General features: G+C 56.6%; 2 protein-coding genes across 2 annotated transcripts in view; one reads left to right on the forward strand and one right to left on the reverse strand.

The window, feature by feature from the left end:
- Positions 1 to 7,980, reverse strand: part of LFNG (LFNG O-fucosylpeptide 3-beta-N-acetylglucosaminyltransferase) — a 17,199-nt gene extending 9,219 nt beyond the window's left edge. Inside the window, exons 1-3 of the mRNA XM_006167900.2 lie at positions 7,888 to 7,980; positions 6,662 to 6,763; positions 3,980 to 4,056 (exon numbers count right to left, since the gene is read on the reverse strand). Of these exons, the coding sequence (XP_006167962.1) occupies positions 3,980 to 4,056; positions 6,662 to 6,763; positions 7,888 to 7,980 (272 nt within the window). The remainder of the gene's footprint in view (positions 1 to 3,979; positions 4,057 to 6,661; positions 6,764 to 7,887) is intronic.
- A 742-nt stretch (positions 7,981 to 8,722) lies between these two features.
- GRIFIN (galectin-related inter-fiber protein) overlaps positions 8,723 to 22,813 on the forward strand; it is a 42,231-nt gene continuing 28,140 nt past the window's right edge. The window contains exons 1-2 of the mRNA XM_006167901.1: positions 8,723 to 8,730; positions 11,551 to 11,623. Coding sequence (XP_006167963.1) covers positions 8,723 to 8,730; positions 11,551 to 11,623 — 81 coding nt within the window. The remainder of the gene's footprint in view (positions 8,731 to 11,550; positions 11,624 to 22,813) is intronic.

Genomic DNA, 22,813 nt, shown 5'->3' on the forward strand with positions numbered 1-22,813 from the left:
AAGGGGCTAGGAGCCCGGAAGTGGCCAAGTCCCCCCCACCCCCCGCCGGGAGAAGCCGCGGGGTCTGAGTCCCCTACTTGCCGCATCTTCCGGAAGCGCAGTTGGGGGCGGCTCTCCGCTTGGCTGCGCCTCCTTCTCCAGCCTTAAGGCTCCTGTCCTAAGGAGGCCCTGTATAACCACCACGACCACCGCAGCTAAATTGCTTCCCTTAGGTGCTTATTCTATCCACGGACAGTTAGCACTGTCGGACATCACTCTGCCTGAAATGGCATTTTTATTTATTTACATACTCCTTATGGTCCCCTCTCTTGACCTGGACCATATCAAGTGCTCCATAAAGATTTACTAAGTAGGTGCCTGGCCTCACTGCCAGACAACACCTCCCCAAGAAAGTCTGATGCCCATTTGCTCTTAGGGCCCTAGGGGCCACACCTCTGTCCCCTCTGAGATGGGTGGGTGGGGGTTGGGGGTTCCCAGGCCTCTTTTTGCCTGCCCCAGGTAATTAGCAGGCACCACTTAGGGCAGGCAGATGCCTGAGCAGATGGTGCTAGCTGTGCCCAAGTGACAAGTCTCCCATGGCCTCACCTCCTGCCATAAACCCCTCCTCCATCAGGCAGATCCCAGCCTTGGAACCTCAGGGCAGCTGAAGAGGCGTCAGGGTGGGCAAGAGAAGGAAGGATGCTGGGTTGGCTGCTGCTAGCAGGCAGCTAGGCCCCAGGTCCATCCTCAGGTCTGAAGTCTCTCCTTCGTCCTCACCAACTACCAATCACAGTCTGTCCTGTATCTGAACCATTTTCAGACCAAGCCTTCTGCGCCCGATCATCTCTTCCATGGACCACTCTGGTCTCCTTGCCCTCAGCCTACCTGCTTTATTTATTCTCCTGCAGCAGCCAGACAACTCCGATCATACCATATGCACACATATGTGCATGCGTGTGCACATGTATACACACACATACAGATCAAAATCCTCTGTGGCTCCCCTCTTGCCTGTGAGTTTAAGTCTTGGCCTGGTTTCCAAACACCTCACGGTTTAGTCCCAGCCCTATTTCTTTCTTTCTTTCTTTCTTTCTTTCTTTCTTTCTTTCTTTCTTTCTTTCTTTCTTTCTTTCTTTCTTTCTTTCTTTCTTTCTTTCTTTCTTTCTTTCTTTCTTTCTTTCTTTCTTTCTTTCTTTCTTTCTTTCTTTCTTTCTTTCTTTTTATTTTATTTTATTTAGTTTTTGTTTGTTTGTTTGCTGTAGGGCATGTGTGCTTGCCAGAGAAGAGACAGAGAGTGAGAAAGCATCACCTGGGGGATGGCGATGCCTCAATCCCTCTCTTCCAGTCTCCCCTCTGGATTTTGGGCACACATGGGCCTAGCATTATTTTCAAGCCACCATGTCTGGGGATGGAATGGCAGTCAACCATGTGGGATCCAATGCTTTAACCTCCACACCACCTGCTGGCCCTCAGCCCTGTTTCTTAGGGCTCCCTGCAACTCCTCATTCCCCAACAGCCCAAGTATGGCCAGGCCCCCAAATCTTTGCATAGGCTGTGCCCTATACCTGGAATCCAAGTCAATGCCAACCAAGGTAGCTAATACTAGGTGCTGAGCGTTCTGCAAAAGGCAGGAGAGCAGAAAGCATCTATGCCATCCCTATGGACCCAGTCCAGGTCCATGAGTCAGTCTCCTTGTAATCACAGCGCAGGGGTGAGACCCTCTGCCTAGAGCCTCCAAGCAGCCCTGTTGCTCTCCTTTCCTAGCCCTCAAGCTCCCCCGCTTGCCTGGCTGCTGTGCTCTGACACAGACAGTGGGCGCAATGTGCCCATTGTACAGAAAGCAAGCCGAGGCTCAGGGAGGGGCCATACAGAGGGCGACAGGCCCTGCCTGGCAGAGCTGGGCAACAGTTTCCTGTGCCTCTCTGCAGCCAGGCTTGGTAGGAGCTAGGAGACTCAGTGTGGCAGCCTGTCTGGGAAAAGGACAAAGCCTGACGGCATTCTTGTAGGGGCTGCAGGCTTTGGCAAGAGTGGTTCAATTTCTTTGCTGTCAGGAGAATGGAATTTCATGGTGACTCCTCGAGGTCTGAAAACTGCAGGGGGGTGGCCGACCTAGCCACCCCCGCCCTTTCCCCAGGCTCAGCTCCAGCTCAAGGCACTCCCCAACCCCCAGACCCAAAGACTCCCTCCAGGGACCCATGGAGCCTAACAGCCCCTGTAGCTGAGTGGGAGGAGATACTTAGCTTGGGACAGGACAGGAAATGAGCTGGGGAGGGGGCTGAGGGGGACTGATCAGGTTACCCAGAAAGCCACTTGGGGGTCTTGGGATCCTCTAGAGAGGAAGCTGGGGATGGAAGCTGTTCCAGGGACCGACCCCAGGAGGGAGCCAGACTGCTTGCCTCCCAGTCCCAGAGGGACCACTTCCTAGCCTTAAGATTTAGACCTGTGTCATTCTTCCTCTAAGACTCAGTTTCCTCACCTGGAACAAGACGACTTTACCATCCGTTTTGTAAACTGTTCATGGATAATCGGTCGGACAGGGCAGGCAGCCTGGCCCCTGGTCCACAGGCGAGAGTTTACGCACTTTCTGGACTGCTGAGCTCTCAGCCCGGGCCCCTCTGCCAGCTCCAGTTTGGGACTCCTGGGCAGCCAGGCACCTGGATGGCCTGAGAGAGAGGCCTGTTGAGGTGGGTGAAGAACTGGCCCAAGGCACAGAGGACTCAAATGACTAGGGAGGCCACACTGGGGGCAGCAGTCCCTCAACCCCTGCTCTGCCTCTCCCCACCCCATCCATCAGGTTCAGGGCTCAGGGCATTGTTGTGTCCCCACCTCTTTCCATGCCAGGCCCCAGCCCAGCACCTCCTGTTGGAGTCAGTTCCACCAGGTCTTGGAAACTGTGGACAGGATTAACTTACCCAGCTGGGTCTCCTGGGGCCAAGCTTCGCGGCTGGCTTAGAGGCCATCCTTTGTGGCATTCCCCAGGGTTGTTTCACGGAGCTGCTCTGGCCTGCCTCCTCCAGGGTCCTGGGAAGAGCTGTGGGAGACATACTGGGTGACACATTAACTGGGCAGGAAGCCATCCGAGGCAGTGAGAGGCCCGTTGGTCTGTGTCCACCACTCCTCTCAATGTCCCAGGAACTAGTCTCCTTCAGGACACGAGCCCAGAAAGGGAAAGTGGTGTCCCTGGCTTTGCAGCAAGGTGGGGCAGAAAGGGACTGGGTGGAGAGACTCAAGCCAGGCCTGCGCTGCCATGGCCTCCCTCTTCTTGCATGGCATAGGTAGAAGGATGTCTACCCTGGGCTGCTGGGAGACCTCAAAAGAAAACCAGCAGATGCCTAGGCATCCTACGAGGCAGTGCATAGCCAAAGTGACACGCAAGGACCCAGGCAGAAGCTCCTAGGTGAGCAGTAGCTGGCAGGAGGGAGGTCAGGGAGGGGAGCAGGTTGGCTGAGAGGCTCGGGACAGCCAGGCTCCTGAGGCAGGAGGGAGGGGTGCAGCTGGGCAGTGGCAGCTGATTCCTGCTACTACAGCTTGGGTGAGCACTGTCCTACGAGAGGAATAGATAGCTGCCAGCTGTGAGGTAAGCCCCCCACCTCATCCCACCCCTGCCTGCACACTGCTCTGCCCAGAACCTTCCCCACACCCCTCCGTCCCACACACTGTGTGGTCTGAGGTCAGTGCCCTTCTTTCTGTGGAGCTCAGGGCTTTACTTGACTCTCTAACAGAGACATGGCTGGTACCTTCCTGCCTGCCCATGTAGGACTGGCTTGGGGTTGACACTCTGCAGGCATAAAGCAATGACCATTTCTGCCACACCAAGGCAGCCCAGCATGGACACAGTGGCAAGCCTCTTAGAACCCTGCCAACTTGGCCTGCATGGCTGAGTCAGGCCTCAGGGGGCACCCTGGCCTGGGTATCCTGCAAGGCCAGCCAAGTGCACTCCTCCCAGGAAACCCTCCCTCATCCTGGTACTGACCCCTTGAGGTTGCAGCTATCCACTTACCTATCTGCGTCTGCGAGGGCAGGGGCCACACCTTGCTCCTTGTCCAAGCCTGGACCAACGTGGATGATCAGTAAATGCTGAACAGATTAGGACAGACAAATGGACGGACAATTGAATGGATGGACAAATGACAGACAGATGGGTAGGCAGATAGAAGGATGGGTGGATGCATGGGTGGACAGAGGTGTGTGGCTGGGGAGGCTGGATATCAGCTACATGAGGGCAGAACACTGTTGTTCATGGCTGTGCTCCTGTGCCTAGCACCATACCTGGCAAATAGCAGGTGCTTGATAAACATGTCAGGTGGGTAGGCAGAAATGCAGACACACAGGGCACTCAAAGTAGCGTGTCCCTGCTTCCATCCCCAAAATACCCAGCCCTGGGGAGCATGAGTCTCAGGGTAAGAAGCCCCGCAGGGCTATCTGCTGACCTCTGAGCTGGCACAAGGCAGGAGGGGGGACCTGTGGGAGGGTTTGAGTGGGGACCAGTTCTCAGTGGCATTGTGCTGGGTGTCCACCCTGCACTGGAGCCATTTCCAAATATCACCTAGAGGTATTTGGTCTCCCTCAAACTGTTAGTCTTACAGATGGTCCCCAGGGTCTGGAGAGATGAAGATGCACACCCTTGACCTCACATCAAGGAGCAGGAGGGGTCTTTCAGCCTTGGGACCTGGTTTGCCCACACCAGAAGGACAGCAGGCCCGAGACTGGCAGCTGTGCCTCTTCCTGGTGACTGCCTGAGGCCAGCTGGACTGTGGAGCTGGACTGGGCTAATCTGATTTGCAGCCCCCAGTAGCAGAGCCCGGACACCAGGACCCCTTACTGACGTCCTGCAGAAGCCAGACTCCCAGACCCACTCTGCCGCAGCAGGCCTTTGTCTTACCAAGAATGGCTGGCTTGTGCGGCAGCCGGCAAAGGGCCGGGGATGGGCTGTGGCTGTGCCAGTGCCTGCCAGGCACCAGCCATGACCCTGTGCCCCTGTCAGAAGCAGCTGGGGGAGGGGACTCAGGCCGGATGGAGGTAGCAGGAGTCAGAGTCTTGGATCATAGGGGAATTCTGCTTACTGCATGATCTGGGGCTTGTCTTTGTGGCTCCCTGACCTCAAGCTCCTCCTCTGTGACATGGACCGATGTTGCTTCCTTCCCCCTCATGAGGAGCTATTCTGGAAGCGGGGCAGCTAGAGGAGATTATGTGTCTAGGAATGGCAATCGCACCTAAGAGTTGAGCCACCACCATAAGAACTGAGAGTTAGTGAAGGGCTCAGGCCTCCACCTGCCTCCACCCACCTCCCCATCTGTCTGCACATCCAGCTATCCTGTCCCATTCACCCACCCACAGCATCCCTGAGCGTTTTCACCATGCTTGGCTCTGCTTGGCACTGGGGGAATTTAGGAGATGACTCAGACACAGGCTCTGACCCCAGGGAGTTTAGTGTCTCATGGAAAGAGTCCACAACACCCAATGTCCCCAACACAGAGAACAGCAAGAGTGGGAAGATAGATCAGGCCCAAAGGCACCCAAGTTCTGGCGAAATAGAATCCTGTTATGTGCCAAGACTAGAGGTATGCTGGAAAGGCTTCTAGAAAAAGGTGGTGACATTTGTCTCAGGGCTTGAAGGTTTGGTAGGTGGAGGTGGGATTAGAATGCAAAGCAGGGCTATCCTGGGATGTCTGAGGCTGGAAAGGTGAGCAGGTCCCTCAGACATCCAGGGATCAGGAAGTCAGCGTGGGAGATGATAGGGAGCCATGGAAGTTTTGCAAGTAAGAGGGAAATGAGGTGTATTATAGGAGGAGAAGTAACTCTGAGGTCCAGTTCAGACGATGTGTGTCCACCTCAAGCCGTCCTTTCTGTCTCTCTGGGCCTTTTGTTCTTATGACCTGGGAGGGAGGAAGATGCGAGGTGGTCTAGGAGCCACCTTGGCCTTTGTTCTCCCCCCTCCATTCTTTGGAAGGATCTGTCAATATATATATATATTTTTAAAAATAATTATTTATTATTATTTTTTTTCACATGAGTTTGCCAGAGAAAGACGAGAGAGAAAGAGAGAAAGCCACCAGGTTCAGGACTTGAACCATGGTTGGCCATGTGGGAATTTCAGCACCTTAACCACCATGCCACTTGCTGGCCCCAGATCTGCCAATGTTAAAGCTTAGTCTGGGAAGGATTTGCAGAGGGAGGACAAGGCCAGGTTTCCCAGAAGTCAGATCCTAGCTGGAGAGGACCCGGGTGGGACAGGGTCTCAGGGCTCCATACTGGACTGAGGCCAGGCCTTTGATGTGCTCTCCGTTTTGTGGCTCTGGTTTCTTGGTACTTTAAGCCATCTGCAGGGACTAGCCCAATGGGCGTCAACTGGGGCTGATTCTGGTCCCTAGAGAGCACTTGGAAATTATGCTTGGGATGGGGTGGGCAATGCTAGTAGCATCTGCTGGGCAGAGGCCAGGATGCTGCTAAAAAGCCCCAGTGTACAAGTAAGGCCCCACATCAAAGAGCGTTCCAGCCCACAAGGTCCAGGCACCAAGGTAGTGAAGTCATTCTCGAGACGGCGGGGCTCTCCCCAGGCACAAACCTCAAAGGCATTCTTGGTGGTAGCTATCCTGCTCCATCTGGGTCCACACAAGATGGGCATGTGCCTGGCAGTGAGGCCAGAGGAGTGACTTGCTCCTGCCTTCCTGCAGGAGGTCACGTGAGGGTAGAGGATGCAGCAGGAAAGGCCTTCGGGGACAGTGCAGTCCATAAACCGGAAGGATTGCTCGGGGGGCTTCCGGTGGGTGGCCATGGCAAGGATCTGGAGGGGGCTGGGAAGGGTCAGGCTGCCTAGTCTGCCATCCAGGGTTTGATGAGGGCAAGGGCTACAGAGCTGGGCCCCCTACCCTTGCCACTGGCCCACGCCCCTGGTCTGAGGCTGGAAAGGTGAGCAGGTCCCTCAGACATCCAGGGATCAGGAAGTCAGCGTGGGAGATGATAGGGAGCCATGGAAGTTTTGCAAGTAAGAGGGAAATGAGGTGTATTATAGGAGGAGAAGTAACTCTGAGGTCCAGTTCAGACGATGTGTGTCCACCTCAAGCCGTCCTTTCTGTCTCTCTGGGCCTTTTGTTCTTATGACCTGGGAGGGAGGAAGATGCGAGGTGGTCTAGGAGCCACCTTGGCCTTTGTTCTCCCCCCTCCATTCTTTGGAAGGATCTGTCAATATATATATATATTTTTAAAAATAATTATTTATTATTATTTTTTTTCACATGAGTTTGCCAGAGAAAGACGAGAGAGAAAGAGAGAAAGCCACCAGGTTCAGGACTTGAACCATGGTTGGCCATGTGGGAATTTCAGCACCTTAACCACCATGCCACTTGCTGGCCCCAGATCTGCCAATGTTAAAGCTTAGTCTGGGAAGGATTTGCAGAGGGAGGACAAGGCCAGGTTTCCCAGAAGTCAGATCCTAGCTGGAGAGGACCCGGGTGGGACAGGGTCTCAGGGCTCCATACTGGACTGAGGCCAGGCCTTTGATGTGCTCTCCGTTTTGTGGCTCTGGTTTCTTGGTACTTTAAGCCATCTGCAGGGACTAGCCCAATGGGCGTCAACTGGGGCTGATTCTGGTCCCTAGAGAGCACTTGGAAATTATGCTTGGGATGGGGTGGGCAATGCTAGTAGCATCTGCTGGGCAGAGGCCAGGATGCTGCTAAAAAGCCCCAGTGTACAAGTAAGGCCCCACATCAAAGAGCGTTCCAGCCCACAAGGTCCAGGCACCAAGGTAGTGAAGTCATTCTCGAGACGGCGGGGCTCTCCCCAGGCACAAACCTCAAAGGCATTCTTGGTGGTAGCTATCCTGCTCCATCTGGGTCCACACAAGATGGGCATGTGCCTGGCAGTGAGGCCAGAGGAGTGACTTGCTCCTGCCTTCCTGCAGGAGGTCACGTGAGGGTAGAGGATGCAGCAGGAAAGGCCTTCGGGGACAGTGCAGTCCATAAACCGGAAGGATTGCTCGGGGGGCTTCCGGTGGGTGGCCATGGCAAGGATCTGGAGGGGGCTGGGAAGGGTCAGGCTGCCTAGTCTGCCATCCAGGGTTTGATGAGGGCAAGGGCTACAGAGCTGGGCCCCCTACCCTTGCCACTGGCCACAGCCTCTGGGTGGTCCCAGCTTTAGGGCATGGTTGGGGATAGGGGTGGAGGGAGGGGCCTCCTTGAAAGCTGTTTGCTCAGCCGAGGTTTAATCTCCAAAACAGGAAGGCACATATTGACAGTAGCAGCAGACGGAACTGTGCTGAGCCTGCCAGGTTAAGTTCCCCAGCTCCTCTCTGCCCCCCCATGCTGGGGGGGTCTCCCCTCACCACTCCTGTCCACCCACTCCCTCTCACAGCCTCTCAGGCTGTGCCTTGGAGAGAGGGTACCCCAGGCCACTCTGCCAAATGCAGGTAGGCTTGGAGCCAGAGGGTAGAGCGTGGACAGGAAGTGGGGTGTGGTGGGGGTGGGGGTGTCCAGGGTCAAAGGCCCTGCAGGGTGTGTCTCTGGGTCTCATTTTGCAAATGAGGAAGCTGAGGCTCAGAGAGGGAAGTGAGCTGGCCTGGGTCACACAGGGTGGGGTGGGAGTGGCCCTGTCCACCACCCTCATCCAAGGAGTAGAGTCAGCTCCCAGAGAGCCGCCTATCTGGTATACACAGGAGAGACGGCTGGCTCCAGGCTCAGCAGGGCTGCAGTGCGAGGAGTGTTTACTGCCATAATAGGTCTACCCACTGCCGGAGCAAGCTGTCGAAATGGCGAGGTAGCATGCCAGGCTGCCCTGGGCAACCTCCAGGGTCATCTGGTCCCTTATCTGCCCCCACTAGCCGCCTTGATAGGATTATGATTCTCTGGACAGGACTGAAGCCAGGTCTCTCTGGGCCATCTTGAGCAACCCACGTGCCTGTCAGCTGGTTTCCCTGGATCTCAATCCCATGCTCACTCCATGTCCAGGGTGCCTTGACTCCTTGACCTGATCTACAGCAGGTGGGGAGCTGGCAGGGTAGGCTGGGCCAGACACTGAGGGTCAACCCTAAGTCTACAGATGGTGTTCCGGTCTGACACCTTCACTCCACACTGCTCACTTAAGACGGCTGGCCCTGCTCCTGGCATTGGCTGGCTAGCATGACCGGGCCCCTAGCAACCTCCTGCCCTTTGCCTGCTAAAGCCTTTGGGCCTCAGCCAGACCAGCACACACTTTACTTCTGGCACTTCTTGTCAATTGCCATCTCCCTTGGGAAGTCTTCTAGGCTTGCTCCCTCATCTCATTCACATCTTGTTTATCCCCAGGTCCCCTCCTGCCCCCAGCAGTCAGTTTGACCCTCAGAGAGTATTCAGTTGCTGAAGAGCTCAGAGTTTGTTGTACTTGGCCCTTACTAGAAGACCTAGAAAGATCTTACAGATTTTGTGTCAAAGTCCCATTTCACAGATGGGAAGTTGGAGGCCCACAACGGCAGGGCCACATAGTAATTAGCATGCAGCACCAGGCATGCTGGGAGTGAGCATCCCTGGGATCACACTTCCTGGTTATCTCTCACAGCCCAGGAAATTTTGCTGGTGGGAGGAACTGCAGAGTGTATGGGGGGCGGCACACCTGCAGGTGTGAGGAACTGCAGAGTGTATGGGGGGCGGCACAGCGACAGCACTTGATCCAGAGATGGGGTGGTGATGGAGGACCTTTGGGTCATGGCTCCCTGAAGGAGGCCCTGCCAGATCTGCTTCTTCCACTTCCCCTTGAAAGGCTCTGTCTGACCAGGAGGCTGAGCAAGAGCTGATGTGCCCACTGAGGAGTGGGAAGCTGTCAGCATGCTCCAGGAGGGGTGGGAGCGAGGCAGCCTGAGCTGGTCCCCAGGCCTGGCGCCTACCGCAGCCTGCAGCATGGCCTGTGTCATCTCTCTGGGTGGGGGAGGGAGGGTCCCTAGTCTTGGCTGTGTTCTCAACTCATGCGGGGTCCTAGACAGGTTGTTTCTCTCTAGTCTCAGCCACACACACCCCCAGACAAGCAGTCACTTGAGCCTTCCTTGGGTCTCTGAGACCCCCAGCCCTGGTATATCCTCTGAGGCTGGCCATGTGGTGGTAATGGCTGCCATCCTCCTATCTCATCCCTGCTCATCACTGCTGTTACTATATCCCAGCGACCTAGTTTCCCCGCCCCCCCGTCTCAGCAGGGTGGATAGTGTCCCCATTTGAGGCAGGGTGACGTTAGATCAGGTGTCCCAGGTGGGGCCAGCAGGCTTGTCTGCCGGCTCAGGGCAGGGGCCACGGCTTTCAGGTCTTCAATAGCCCAAGATTACGTTCCATCCCTAGGGGGACCCTATTGTGTAGCCATTGTGATGGCCTGGGAACCACGGCCTCCCAGGCCAGACGAGGATGCGCTTCCCTGCCCAGGGCGGTCTTCTGAGCTATTTGGGCAGCTTCCAGGGTAAGAGCACACACAGGCACATGAATGTGTGCACACAGGGCCACAACCAACACAGGGTCTTTGTCAATTATTTATTTTATTTTATTTATTATAAATATTATTACTATTATTATTATTTTTAAATTTGACCAGACAGGAAGAGAGAGAGAAAGTGAGAAAGCAAGCCACCAGGTCCAGGATTCCAACCACGGTCTGCCATGTGGGAGTTCAGCTCCTTGACCACCACACTACCTGCTGGCCCCCTGACACAGGGTCTTACAGAAGCATGGACCCTGGCCTGCGAGATAGCTTTTCCACTGCCCAGGGCCACTGCTTAGGAAAAGGAGCTGCTTCTTCGCAGATCAATGATCAGAGCATGGGCTGGCCTTCAGGCATATGCCTGGGTCAGTGCATGACCTGCACAGGTATGCACAGCGGCCCTGGCACTGCCCGGCCCCTCCTACCTCCTGTTTGACTCCTCTCAGCGATGTTTTCCTGCGGCCCTCCGCTCAGATGGCAAGGTTGTCCTCCGCCAGCAGCCAGCACTGACAAAGCCACAGTCCCACCCACAGTAGTGATGGGGATGCAGAGGAGGCAGGCTGACAACTGCAGGTCCAGGTGCAAGGCCTGCACTCCTTCTCCCAAGTCCAGTGTAGGAATGAGGAGGGCTCCTGGCCATTTGGATGCGAATGCCATCTTACCACCCTCCCCCAGCTGTGGCCCTGCAGACCTACCCCTGGGATCCCTTGTGCCCAGCTTAGCATAAGCCCCGTTGAGTTCGTCTTGGTACCCCAAACAGTAGTGACCACATATTTTATTGTCTAACCTGGGACACTTTTAAGAGTATGGGGAGCTATGTTAATAATTACTCCTCGGACATACCGCGGCTACTGCAGGAAGCTGGGTGTGTCACCGACAGAGACAAAGCCTCTCTGGTAGGAATGCGTGCCGGCGGGCACACGACTTGATGTACAAGAACAGGCTTGCGGGCACAGGGCAGTGCTATGCGCACGTGTGTGTCCATGCGTGCATGTGGTGTACGGTGAGCCGTGGGTGGTGGAGGCATGGCATGCTGCCAGTCTGCACGTGTGGGCTGGCTGTGTGCAGGGGACATTCGTGTCCTGGTGTGCACACGCCCGGAGCCCAGCCGCTGGCCCAAGATAGCTCCTTCCTCCTGCACAGCTGGAGAGTCAGGAAGGACAAGGCGGATCGAGCTGGCTTCGTCTTTGGTCCCGAGAGAAGTGACCAGGCCAAGGTGAGAGGCTGAGGCCAGGCCTTGCTCTGGGTGAGGTCCAGGGCTGGGGTGTGTCCCTGACACATGCTTCCTGACCAGCATAGTGGTGGCTACCGTAGAATCCCTTGTACCCAGCTTGACAGGAAGCATGTGTTGGTTCTCCTCAGAGGGTGCTTCTTCAAGAAGCAGGGCTTCTGGGGCAGACTCACCTTCCCCTGCAGTTCATCCTAATGCGGTACCACCCCTTCCTCCAGGATGCCTTCCATGTCTAGGCTTTTGTCCCACTGCCCCGTCCTCAGAGCAAACGAAGCAAGGAGGCTCCTTCCAGCTCATCCCCAGGCCTGAGCGCAGCACCTCAGGGGCAGAGAGAGACTCAACCCTCTCTCTCTCACCATCTCCCCAGCACCCATCTGAGTGGAATCCCTGCTTCCCTGAGACTCCAGGGTCTCCAGTTCTCATTGCTCTGAAGAGCAGTTACAGGCCCTGAGACAGACAGGGTTTGCTTAGGGAAGCACAGCCCGCCCTAGCCCCGCTCCCAGGTCAGGGCACTTGTGACTGTGGCAGCCGTGAAACCCTCCTTGGACCTTCCCGCTGGCAGCTGCTCTGGGCCCCACTGACCTTGGCTTTGTGAGCCGCGGGTCTTTGGGGCAGAGGCCAGGCCTGCTGACTCATCCAGGTGAGGGGCAGTCCATGCCAAGGTGTAGCTGAGGCAAGCTGGTCTTGGGCAGACCACTGGGACGCTCACCCGAGAGAGCGGGCCAGTCCTGAGCAGGCCCCAAGCCCTCCCCTTCCTGTAGCTGGACATACCATTGAGATGCTGGGTCCAGTGTTGAGTGCTAGAAAGGGAACATGAGCAAGACAGAAGTAGCCTTGCCTTCTGGAACTCACAGTACACTGGGGGCAAGCAGAGCGTGTGCAGGCAAGCAGATAAAACCATGCTAGAGATCAGCACGATAATATAAAAAGTGGGGTTGGAGAATAAGCTGGCAGGCTGGCTAATCAAGGAGGCAGTGTATGAGCCAATGTATGGGCCAACACAGGGGCTGCCACAAGCCTGTGGGGATGTCATCCCAGTGTAGGAAACAGCAGGTGCAAGGGCACTGGGGTCGACCAGGGCTCCCCATCCACTCACTGGCTCAGAGAGCATTTGCACAGGACTTCCTGTACGTTAGAGCTTATAGGCAAGGGTAGGTCAGTCTTCAGAGGGTGCTCAGGGGACTCCTGGGTCCTGGGCTGGACTGGTGGGGAATGTCTATCTTTAAAGAGCTGGAACTTGAGAAAAGGAGGAGAGATAAAGTCCTCTCTGGCAAGAAGACCAGTCTATGGGAAGGTGGTTGATGGGAGAACCTTATAGCTGGTCTGAAGGGGGTTTTCCAGCCAGACTAGAGTATTTTGGTCCTTTAGGGGACAGGGACATCCTTGAACCCAGAGATCCAGGAGATTTAGTCTATGGTGAGTGTATCGCCACAACCCACCTGGATCAGTGAGCTGAAGCCACTGAGGCTTGGGGGTGTATGGAACCCCCAAGCTGTGAAAATTCTCAGGAGGAGGCTTACCCATGTGGTTCCCCAGCTGGGTCCCCTTCCCAGACTGTTCCCTTTCTAGGTTCAGGGAGACCAACCTTTTCAGACCCTCCTCTAGCTCCCCAGCTGTAACAAACTGACACAAACATGGCTCAAAACAACAGGTATGCATTGGCTCACAGTGGTGGAGGCCAGCATTTCAGGGCCAAGGTGTCGGTAGGCTCAGTTCTGTCTGAGGCTGGGAGGGAGTCCGTCCTACCCCCTCTCCCAGCATCTGGTTGTTTCTGGCAATCCTTGACTTATAGAGGCTTCATTCTAGCTTGTCATTCCCTCAGCCTTCACTCTGAGTCTTCTCTCTCTTTCTTTTTAAAGAATTATTAATTTATTTAATTTATTATTGCTAGTATTTTAAAATTTGCTATAGGACATGTGCGCTTATCAGAGAGAAACAATGAAAGAGAGTTAAAATGACAAAGCAAGGCACCAGGTCTGGGACTTGAACCATTCCATGTGGGAGTCCAGCACCTTAACTACCACATCACCTGCTGGCTCGAGTCTTCTCATAAAGACGACAGTCATTGGATTGAGGGCCCACCTAGACCAGGATAACTAATTACATCTGTGAAGACCTTTTCTCCAAGTAAGATCCCCTTTGGTGGTTTAGGACGTAGACTATATTTTGGGGGGACTACTATTCAATTTACTACACCCCCAGATGCCAGAGATTCTGGGAGGCTGGATTGTCCTTCATTAAAGGAAGTTAAGCCAGTTGCCTACTCTTCATGGAAGCAGGCTTGGGAATCTAGGGAGGCCTTAGTGCAGGCGGGGATGGCAACTTGGAGAGCAGGCAGCGCCAGGCCTGCCCACTAGGAATACAGCCTGCAGTCCCCACCCTTGCACAGGATGAGTGGACAGACAGGCATTCTGCCCCTGTCTCCCTGGCTGCTTCTGGGGGCCCAGGCACCTCCTGGCACAAGAAACAGAGGGGGTGCACATGGCTGGGTTGCCCAGCTCACCGCAGACCCTCTCAGCAGGATGTTTTTCACAGTCCTCAGGTCTGGGCATGAGCATTGGGCAAGTGGCCACCGGGCCCTGAGCCAGCAGGGTTGGGCTTCCAGCACTTGCCCCCCATGATTGCCCCGTGGCCAGAAAGCAGCTTCCGCCCTATAATCACCCATGCCAGGCATAGGCTCGGCTGAAGCGCCCTTTACAAGATGTGGGCTCAGAGGCTTAGGGGTCACCTGGCAGTGGCTTCAGGACTTGACGCTGGGTCGGCTGCCACACACCTCCTGAGCGTTTCTTGCTGGGAGCTCCCCTGAGTTCCGCTTGAAGCCTCGGCTTCCCCATCTGTGAACAGGGTCATAGTTTTGCATGCCTGCCTTGCTCCCAGGGCCAAGGGGAGGGAGGGACAATGTCCCTAGTCACAGATACAGAAACCGGGGCCAGGAGGCGCCTGGCCTGGTCTCCCCTGCCCAGCAGATGCGGGTTGGGGCAGGCCCAGGCCCCAGCTGGCCCACCACCTGCTGACCTGCTTCCTCCCTAGCCCTCTGGGGGGAGGCGGTGGGAACGGGTCTAGTCTTTGCCTCTCAGACCCCCGGTGGCTGCCCCCTGGGAGGCCTGGTCAGCAGGCTCAGGTGTCCCGCACAGCCGGTTCCTCTGCCTCTTCCTATCTTCGCCTCTGTGAGCCAGAGCGAGGTCACTCCCCAGGGACTGCGGGCAGTTCTGGCCCCACCAGCAAGCTGGGCGGGTGGCTGTCTGGCTGCGGGTGAGCGGGGCTGGCTCTGATGCCATCTCCCTGTCCCCTGGGGGGCTGGGCCGCCCAGGTGTGTCCACAGGGGCCTTCCCCAGGGCTCTTTCCCATGACCTCTGTGCCCACCCCCCATGGCATCCATGTCTGTGCTGTCTCGGCACCCCCCAGCCAGTTCCCGTGGGGAGATGATGGATCTGAGGCCCTCAGGCCCCGGCAAAGGCACAGTGGGCCATGGCTGCTGTTGGCAGGCTTTCCAGAGAGCCCTGGATGAAGGGTCCTATTCCTCAGCTGCCCCTACCTGGTTCTTCTACAGTGAGGAGCCCCATTTTATAGGCCACGAAAGGGAGGCTTATTGTGGTGGGGACCCCACAACCTTAGGCTAAGATGACCTCCTGCCTACCACTTCCTATCAACAATGCCAGATCCGCCCTGGGGTTTGATAGAAGGACCTCAATGGGAAACAGTCTGAGACAGGTGAGAAGTTTTGTTCCAGGACATAGCTGGCTTGTTCATTTGCTCTTAGAGCCACACTACTGGGATTTAAATCTGGCTGTGTGAATTATTAGCGAGGTGACCTCAGGTGAGTCACACAATTCTCTGTGCCATCGTTAGACTATAAAATGGGAATAATTAGAAGACCTACTTCAAAGAGTGTTGTGAAGATGACAAAAGCCTGGTACACAGTAAGGGTACACTAATAGGCCATTGTTATTGTTGTTATTGTCATTATCATCGTCATTGTCTGGCCATCGCTACATCATGAACTTCAGCATGCGGGGACCTCGTCTGTCCTAGTCACCACTGAATCCAACCCCTAGACCCAGGTGCATAGTGCAGGCTCAGGGACTGAGCCCAGTTATGTCTCACCCAGAGACGCGGACCCCTCCCCACTCCGAGTCTCCAAAGAGACCCACTAGCCAAGCCTGTGCTCTCTGCTGGGCTTTGAGTCCCAAGGCCATGCCCTAAGGGGGTTACTTTTATCTGCATTACTGCAAGTCAGGAACTTGGGGTTCAGAGAGCAGACTCTGAACAAAGGTCACCCCCCCTCCCGTTCTAGTTGGTACCAAGATGCTGGTGGGTGGGCTGGGTTGGGGGCTGAGACTAGGGACTGGGGGTAGAAGGAGAACAGCAGAGCTGGGGGGCGGGGGCCTCAGGCCCCTGCAAGCTCAAAGCTGGGCACATTCCCAGGTGGGCAAGCCTGTTGGGACTTGCAGCTGGCACTGGGCCAGACCAACGGCGCCCACACAACAGCAGATCCATGCACCCCCAGCACGGCCTGCGCCTGCCTCTGTGAATGGCTGCCTGGCTCCACCATGACCAGAGGGGTGGCTGTGGGCAAAGGCTGCTGTCTCTGCCCACCTCCACTTCAAGACAGCATTTGAGGAGGGGGACCATTGAAGCTGGTGTTTAGCCACCCTGGAAGGGTTGCTGAGGCTCTTGCTCCTCTTCTGGGGCTCTGCTACTCTGGGGAGCCAGCCTATGACACACACAGCTCACACAATACTCCCCTGGGACACTCATTCATTCATTCTGCAGCCACAGCTTCTTGCTGTGTGGCCTTGGGCAAGTCTCTTGTCCTCTCTGGGCTGTGATGGCTTCCATTTGGCAAAGGAGCCTGACCCTCATGATTCGCCAGCCGCGGGTCTTTGAGAGGCAGGCGAATAGGAAGTACAGCGTCTGGGCAGCTGCAGGCTCTGACAGCACAGCCGATGTCATTTTCGAGGTTGGCTTTTTCATGATCTCCCCAGAGATTTCTGGAATCTCGCTCTCACCCACGCACTGCAGAGAGAAGTTCCCTGTCTGTCCTCCTCCCTCCTCCTCACTTCCCCTCTCCTCCTCACTTCCTCCCTTTGGGGGCCCCTGACAGTCCCTCCCCACATTGGGGTGCAGTGGGCCAGGGGCCTTGCTGCTTCATTTCCTGAGAAGGTCCCATAAGGCAGCAGTCCTTGTCCTCAGGCCGTGACAGAGGAGGAAACTGACCAAGTTGACCAAGGCTCCTCTACCCTGCCCAGAAACTTTCATGACCTCTAGGCACCCCCTAATCTCTCCTGCCCCACCCCAACCCAACTACCATATCCTCTGATCTTCTACCTTCCTACTGTCTATCTCTGCACCGCCCCCCCCCCCCTGCCTTGCACACCCTCGGCCCTGCCCAGCCGGCACCCTCAGCCCATCTCTGCACCTGCTGTCCCCTAAACCCAGCAGGACTCAGGTATCCCATGGCTGGCCTGGACCAGGTGGCCTCAGGACAGGAATCTGGGTACCCCTGGGAACTGAGAACCTCCAGAGGTGAGGTAAGGCATGAGGGCTGAGCCTGGGTCTAGGCCCCCATGTCAGATGAGTTTCCCTCACAGTTGGTACACTGAGACCCAGAGAGCTGTGGCGAGACGTGAAGTCAGTGAGAGGCAGAGTCTGGGCTGCCTCCGCCTTGCCAGATGGCCTGGGGGAGGCCTCAGGATCAGAAGTGAGGTTGCCTCTCCCAGAAGACTCCAGCCCTTTCCTTCTAGACTTGGTTTTCTTATCAGTAAAATGGGGCTAGTTCTTTTTTTTTTTTAGAGGTTTTTGTTATAGATTGTGTGTGCTCACCAGAAAGACAAAGAGAGATAGAAACCCCAGGGGGGATGGCCATGCAGCTATCCCTTCTCCTCCATTCTCCTCTCGGGATCCTGGGCACACACGCACACGCGCCGGGCGTGGGTTTAAGCCACCGGGTCCTGGACTCGAACCACACCGGAGTCCAGAGACATAGCCATTATGCTAACTGCTGGTCTCAAATGGGGCTATTTCTTCTTTTCTCACGAAATGGTTATAAGACTCTGAAGAGTGAGGGTGGCTATGGGCATCAGCAGGTGCCCGGCTCTGGGGAGGAGAGACACACCAGGGCTCCCTGCACTCTGTACGAGGGGCCACGTAGGGCGTATGGGGCCAGGGCCCTTGCTAACAGCTGCTTGTCTATGCCAGGAGCTGGGAGCTGAGGGCACAGCCCCCCTGCAGGGGAGCTACTGGTAGGAACATTTGAGTTGCAGTTCCATGTTGTCTGAACCCAAATCCAGAACTGGGAGCACACCCACGAAATGAGACACTTCCTGTCTAGGTGGTAAGCTCTCCATCCCTGGGGACGTGAAAGCAGAAACTAGCAGAGGAGCAACAGTGAGGAGCCAGGCATGGGCCTAGAGGCCAGGGTATTGACAGAAAGTGGCCTATTGGCCTGGGATTCCAGGATTTCAGGACGCTAGGATCTGTCTACTCCAGATAGACGATGCTGGAGGGAGGGGAAAGGGTCTTCATGGTGAGGTTCTGAGCCCAAGAGGGACATGGGATCAAGAACAAGAGAGTGGAGTCAGTGATGGCTGTGTGTCCTTGGGCCATGCTGCCCTCCAGCCCCCAGCTGAGTGTGCTCCCTTGTTTCATGCAGACCCTCCACCTGCCACTGACCTGCAATCCTTCGGGCTGGAGTCCCTGCCCTGGTGAATTGGAGCACTCAGGTGCGCTAGAAGGGACAGTGCTACTGGGGGGGGGCGGGGGGGGGCTGTGGCCTCTCGATGATATTTCAGTGAAAACTTGCAAAAGGTGAGCTGGGCTTGGGGACACCTGGGGACTAGCAAAGGCCCTGAGGCAGGAATGGGCCTGGAATAGTCCAGGAACACCACATCTGGACTGGAGGGAGCACCAAATAAGGGAGATGTGGATGAGGAGTTTGGGCTGGGCCTGGGGACCCTCCACTCCATAAAGAGACATGCTGAACACCTGGCACAGGCCTCTTCCCGCCATGGAGAGCTCCCAGGAGGGAGGGCTGGGGAAGTAGAGACAATGATGAGGACAAAGAGCTCAGGCCAGAGGCTGCAGGCAGCAGGGACTGGATTTATGGCCTCTCCTGACCCCAGCAGAGAAACCAGCCTTGTTGGGCATGGTCAAGTCACCAGCGACCAGCTTGGGGGTGGGACCATCAGGATGAAAGGCCCAGAGACAGGATTAGCTGTGGCCCAAAAGGCCTGCGGGACACCATGGCAACCATGAGGCTGCAGAGCAGGGGAGAATGAGGCCTGTGTTAACACCCCTGAGGCCTCCCCAATGGGGTTGGGGGCTTGTTAACCAGCTTACTAGGCAGCCCCGCCGGCCCATTGACATGGAAATCCAGACCTGCCATTCCTCAGCCTGGAAAAGGCCTGTGGACTCTCAGAAAGTGGGGGCAGGTGCTGGCTTGGGCAAGAAGGGGCTCCCACCTTCCTCCTGCATCCCCCCACACAGCTGCCCTGCAATTGCCTGTGTCCTTGAGGCTGAGAGGGGCTGAGAGTTACCCAACTTGGCACCAACTAATCAGGGGTCTGGTGGGCGCCTGGGTGAGAGTAGGCAGGGGTGGCCGCACTGTGGCTAGGGCCTGAGCTTTCCAAGTGGACGTGCTGGCCAGTGCCAGGCCAGGAGCTGCAGTGCGAGGTGGGGGAGGGCAGCCGGACAGCAGTGGAGTGCAGCACGGGCTGTGGCTGGCACCCCTGAGGCTACCGATCCCACTGTTACGCTGACTCCTGGTGACCCAGTATTGCCAGCTCAGACTTGGACTCCGAGCTCCGAGCCCTCCAAGCTCCCCACTGAGAGACTGTCCCGGAGCTGGTCCCAGGCCCTGCCTGCCCTAGTCTCCAGATATGAGGCTTCCACCCACTAGGGTCCTGTTCACCTGACTTTGCCACTCCACAGCTTAGCCCTGGCAGGCTTGTCTCAGCAGAGACCCTTTCTCAAGCTCTCCTGCTGTCCCTCCATAGCTCAGGCTCCAGGTGGGGGCCTCTGACTTTCCTGTTTCCCCAATTCGCCTGCTCCAAATGCTATGAGCTCTCCAGCTCCAAGCTCATCCCGGAAGATTTGCAATGAAGCCTGACCCATTCCCCTGGGGATGAGAGCAGCAAGGGCTCCCGTTTCATGGAACTGTCTGTGAAATTAGTCTGTGCTTGGGAGGGAGAGGGGGTGGAAAGACAGCACCCCACCCAGAGCAGGAGATCCAGACTAGGACTGAGCGAGAACAACCCTTCACCAGCCTCAATGTAGGGGAATGCCTGCCCAAGCCAAGGGTGGCGGAGCTGAGCAGGTGCCTAAGCCCCTGTTGACACAGAATGACACCATCTGGCAGCCCCTCCCTGACTGGGTCCCTCCTTCCAGGCAGGAACCAGGGACCTGAGGCAGGGCTAGCTCTGGGCAGAGCCTCAGTCTCCACATCTGGAGCGTGGATGTGTTTGAGGGGGTGGGGAGCCGGGGTGGGGTGGGGGCAAAGTCGGTTATGCCGGGGAGTCAGTGAGGCTCCTAGGGGAGAAGAGCTGCGATTGGCCAGCTGGGAGGGGTGATCACGGTCCTGCGCTGGAGGCCGGGACCTCCTGGGAAAATTCAGCTCAAGGGTGGTGGTGGGGCTGGGCAGACTCTTCCTCCTGCCTCCCAGGTACCCTGCTCCAACTGGACCTCAATCTCCCCAGCCCAGGAGATGGTCCCTCCTCGTGTGCACACGTCCACACGTGGGGAGCTTGGAATGCATGAGGGTTGTGGGGCCTGTACAGGGGTTGGGTGCCGCATCTACATGGCACCCTCCAGCCTCCTCTGGGGTGATGTCACCTGGCAGGTCTCAGGCTCACACTCATGCTTGTGACCTTTTTCTATGGACAGGCACAGCCACTAGGGCAAGTGTCACGGCAGGTCATAAGTGGCTTATGGTCCTGGTGGGGGAAGCCCCTGCGCAGGCGGTCAGGAAGCCGGCAGACGCCTGGGGTGCCCCACCTCTCTGGTGTTGAGTTTCGTCAGGGCAAGGCCCCAAATGCACACAGCTGGCAGAGGTTGGGGGCCCAGGAACTTGAGAAGGCTGTGTCCCCCCTGGCTCCTGAGGGGGGCCGTAGACGCCCATCAGAGCCTCAGGCAGGGCTGGCTAGCTTCCCCCTCTGTCCTCAGCCCCCTCCCCCCCCAGTCTGCCATCTGCCTCTGTCTCTCTGTGAGAAGGAGGAGGGGTTGGCCCACATTCCTCCACACTCTGCCCCTCCCCACATCTGGCCCTTCCCAAACCCCCTGCCTTCTCCAGCCCTGGGGCCCCCTTCCCACTGTACCTGACAGTGGACCCCAGAAGAACTACACAGAGAAGCAGTTGTATGGCACTCCGTTGTTCTTCCTCAGAGAGCTCCCTTCATGTCCCCGGCTCCACTGGGACACTCAGAGCTCACTGCCCAGACCAAGAGCAACCTGTCCACAGCTGAACACTGCCCTGTGTCTGACTCAGCTGGGGCCAGGGGATTGGGGCAGTGGGAAGGGCCAAAGGCAAAGCTGGGCAATGGGGACAGGGGTGCCAGAGCAAGGGACTGGATCTGATGGGCCATCTGCCCCTCCCTGCCCCACCCTGCCCTGCCCTGCATGCTGGGTGGTATGGAGGCTTCCATGAAGAGGCACGACCAAACAGATCTTCTCCCTGCAGGCCCTGTGCATGACACAGCAGAACAAGGGGCTGGCCCACTCACCTTTTGGGGTACTTGAGTGGGCAGTGGGAGAGTGGGTCATAAAGCTCAGATGCCCCAGACAGGGAACAGCCTGCCAGATTCATTCTCACTGATCCTCAGAACTGCTCTGGGCATCCCAGACAAGAGGGTTCTGGAAAGCAGGCTATAGCAGAGTGCATAGGAGTCTGCCAGGCAGAGAAGGGGGTTTATGCTACAGGATTTGTCATGTTCTAAATGTGTGGGCCTGACAACTGGGTCCTGCCCAGGCCCAGTGCCCCTTAGGATCTTCATTGACAGTCCCGCTGTGTGCTAGATCTCATGCTGAGTGCAGGGACAGAGAGCGAGCCACACAGACTGACCCCCACCTCCACAGAGAGGGCCTTCTGGCTGCTTGCTCTGAGGCCCAAGGGTGGTGGAAGAGTCAGAAGAAAGCTGGACCCAGTCAGGCACAAGAGTGTTGAAGGGGAAGCTTGCCAAGTGTGGGAGGATGGCGTGCTCAAAGTCCCTATGGCCAGGAGGGCAGAGTGTTTGAGGACTGGATAAGAGGCTAGAGTGGAATCCATGGGAGATGCTGATGTGGGGAGACAAAGGCCACACCACACGCCTGGGGACAGAGGGTGGCATGATGCAGTTTGCAGGGGGTTCTCACACTGCAGTGTACCAACCCTTACAATGTGGCATCCAGCCATGAAAAGCCAGAGCCTGGAGTTGGCTTAGTATGGGCAGGCCTACAGTTATGGCGGTCACACTTGGGGGCATCTGTGGGCTGTTTGTGCTGGGAGCAGAGGTGTACATGAGAACCCAGGATGCAGTCACAAAGACCTGCGTGTACACACAAGAGACTGAGAAGAAAAGCAAACCATTTGCTTCCTGATCTTCGCTGCCTCCACTTCCCCCAGACTTTCCTCCTCCCCCAACCTCCCCCCTGCCTCTCCCTCCCCCCAGCATACACAACACCCGCCAGGCAGGTCCCCTTTCTCTCCAGTCCCCTTTCTCTGGCTCTTCAGCGAAGCAGTTGCTCGAGACTAATTGAATTTTCCGCCTGGGAAGGGCCTGGGGAGTTAAGGGTGGGGAGTGGCTGGGGAGAAGCTTGTTAACAGGTCTGGCCCACCCCTCCCCACTCCGCTCTCATGCCCCTCCCCTCCCCCTCAGCTCTGCAGCGGTTGTGGGGTGGGGTGGGGGCTTGATGGCCTAGGAACAATGGACAGATGGACAGGACGCAGCTCCCACCATGCCAGAGCCTGAGTGAACCTGAGGCCTGGCCTGCACTCCAGTCCTTTAGGTCCTGAGCCCCAGGGCAGTTGGCATAACCTTCCGGGCCTCAGTTTCCTCTTCTGCCCCAAGAAAATTGGGTTGGGGTGAGAATTTGGAGCATAAAACCAGACTTGTCTGATAGCTGGTGTTAGGGGTACCCTTTGAGACCGGGGAGCCCAACCCACCATCCAGATGGCCAAGTCTAAGGTCCAGGCAGGCACAAGGC

The sequence above is a fragment of the Tupaia chinensis genome, unplaced genomic scaffold, assembly GCF_000334495.1.
Source record: "Tupaia chinensis unplaced genomic scaffold, TupChi_1.0 Scaffold145208_1, whole genome shotgun sequence".
NCBI lineage: Eukaryota > Metazoa > Chordata > Mammalia > Scandentia > Tupaiidae > Tupaia > Tupaia belangeri.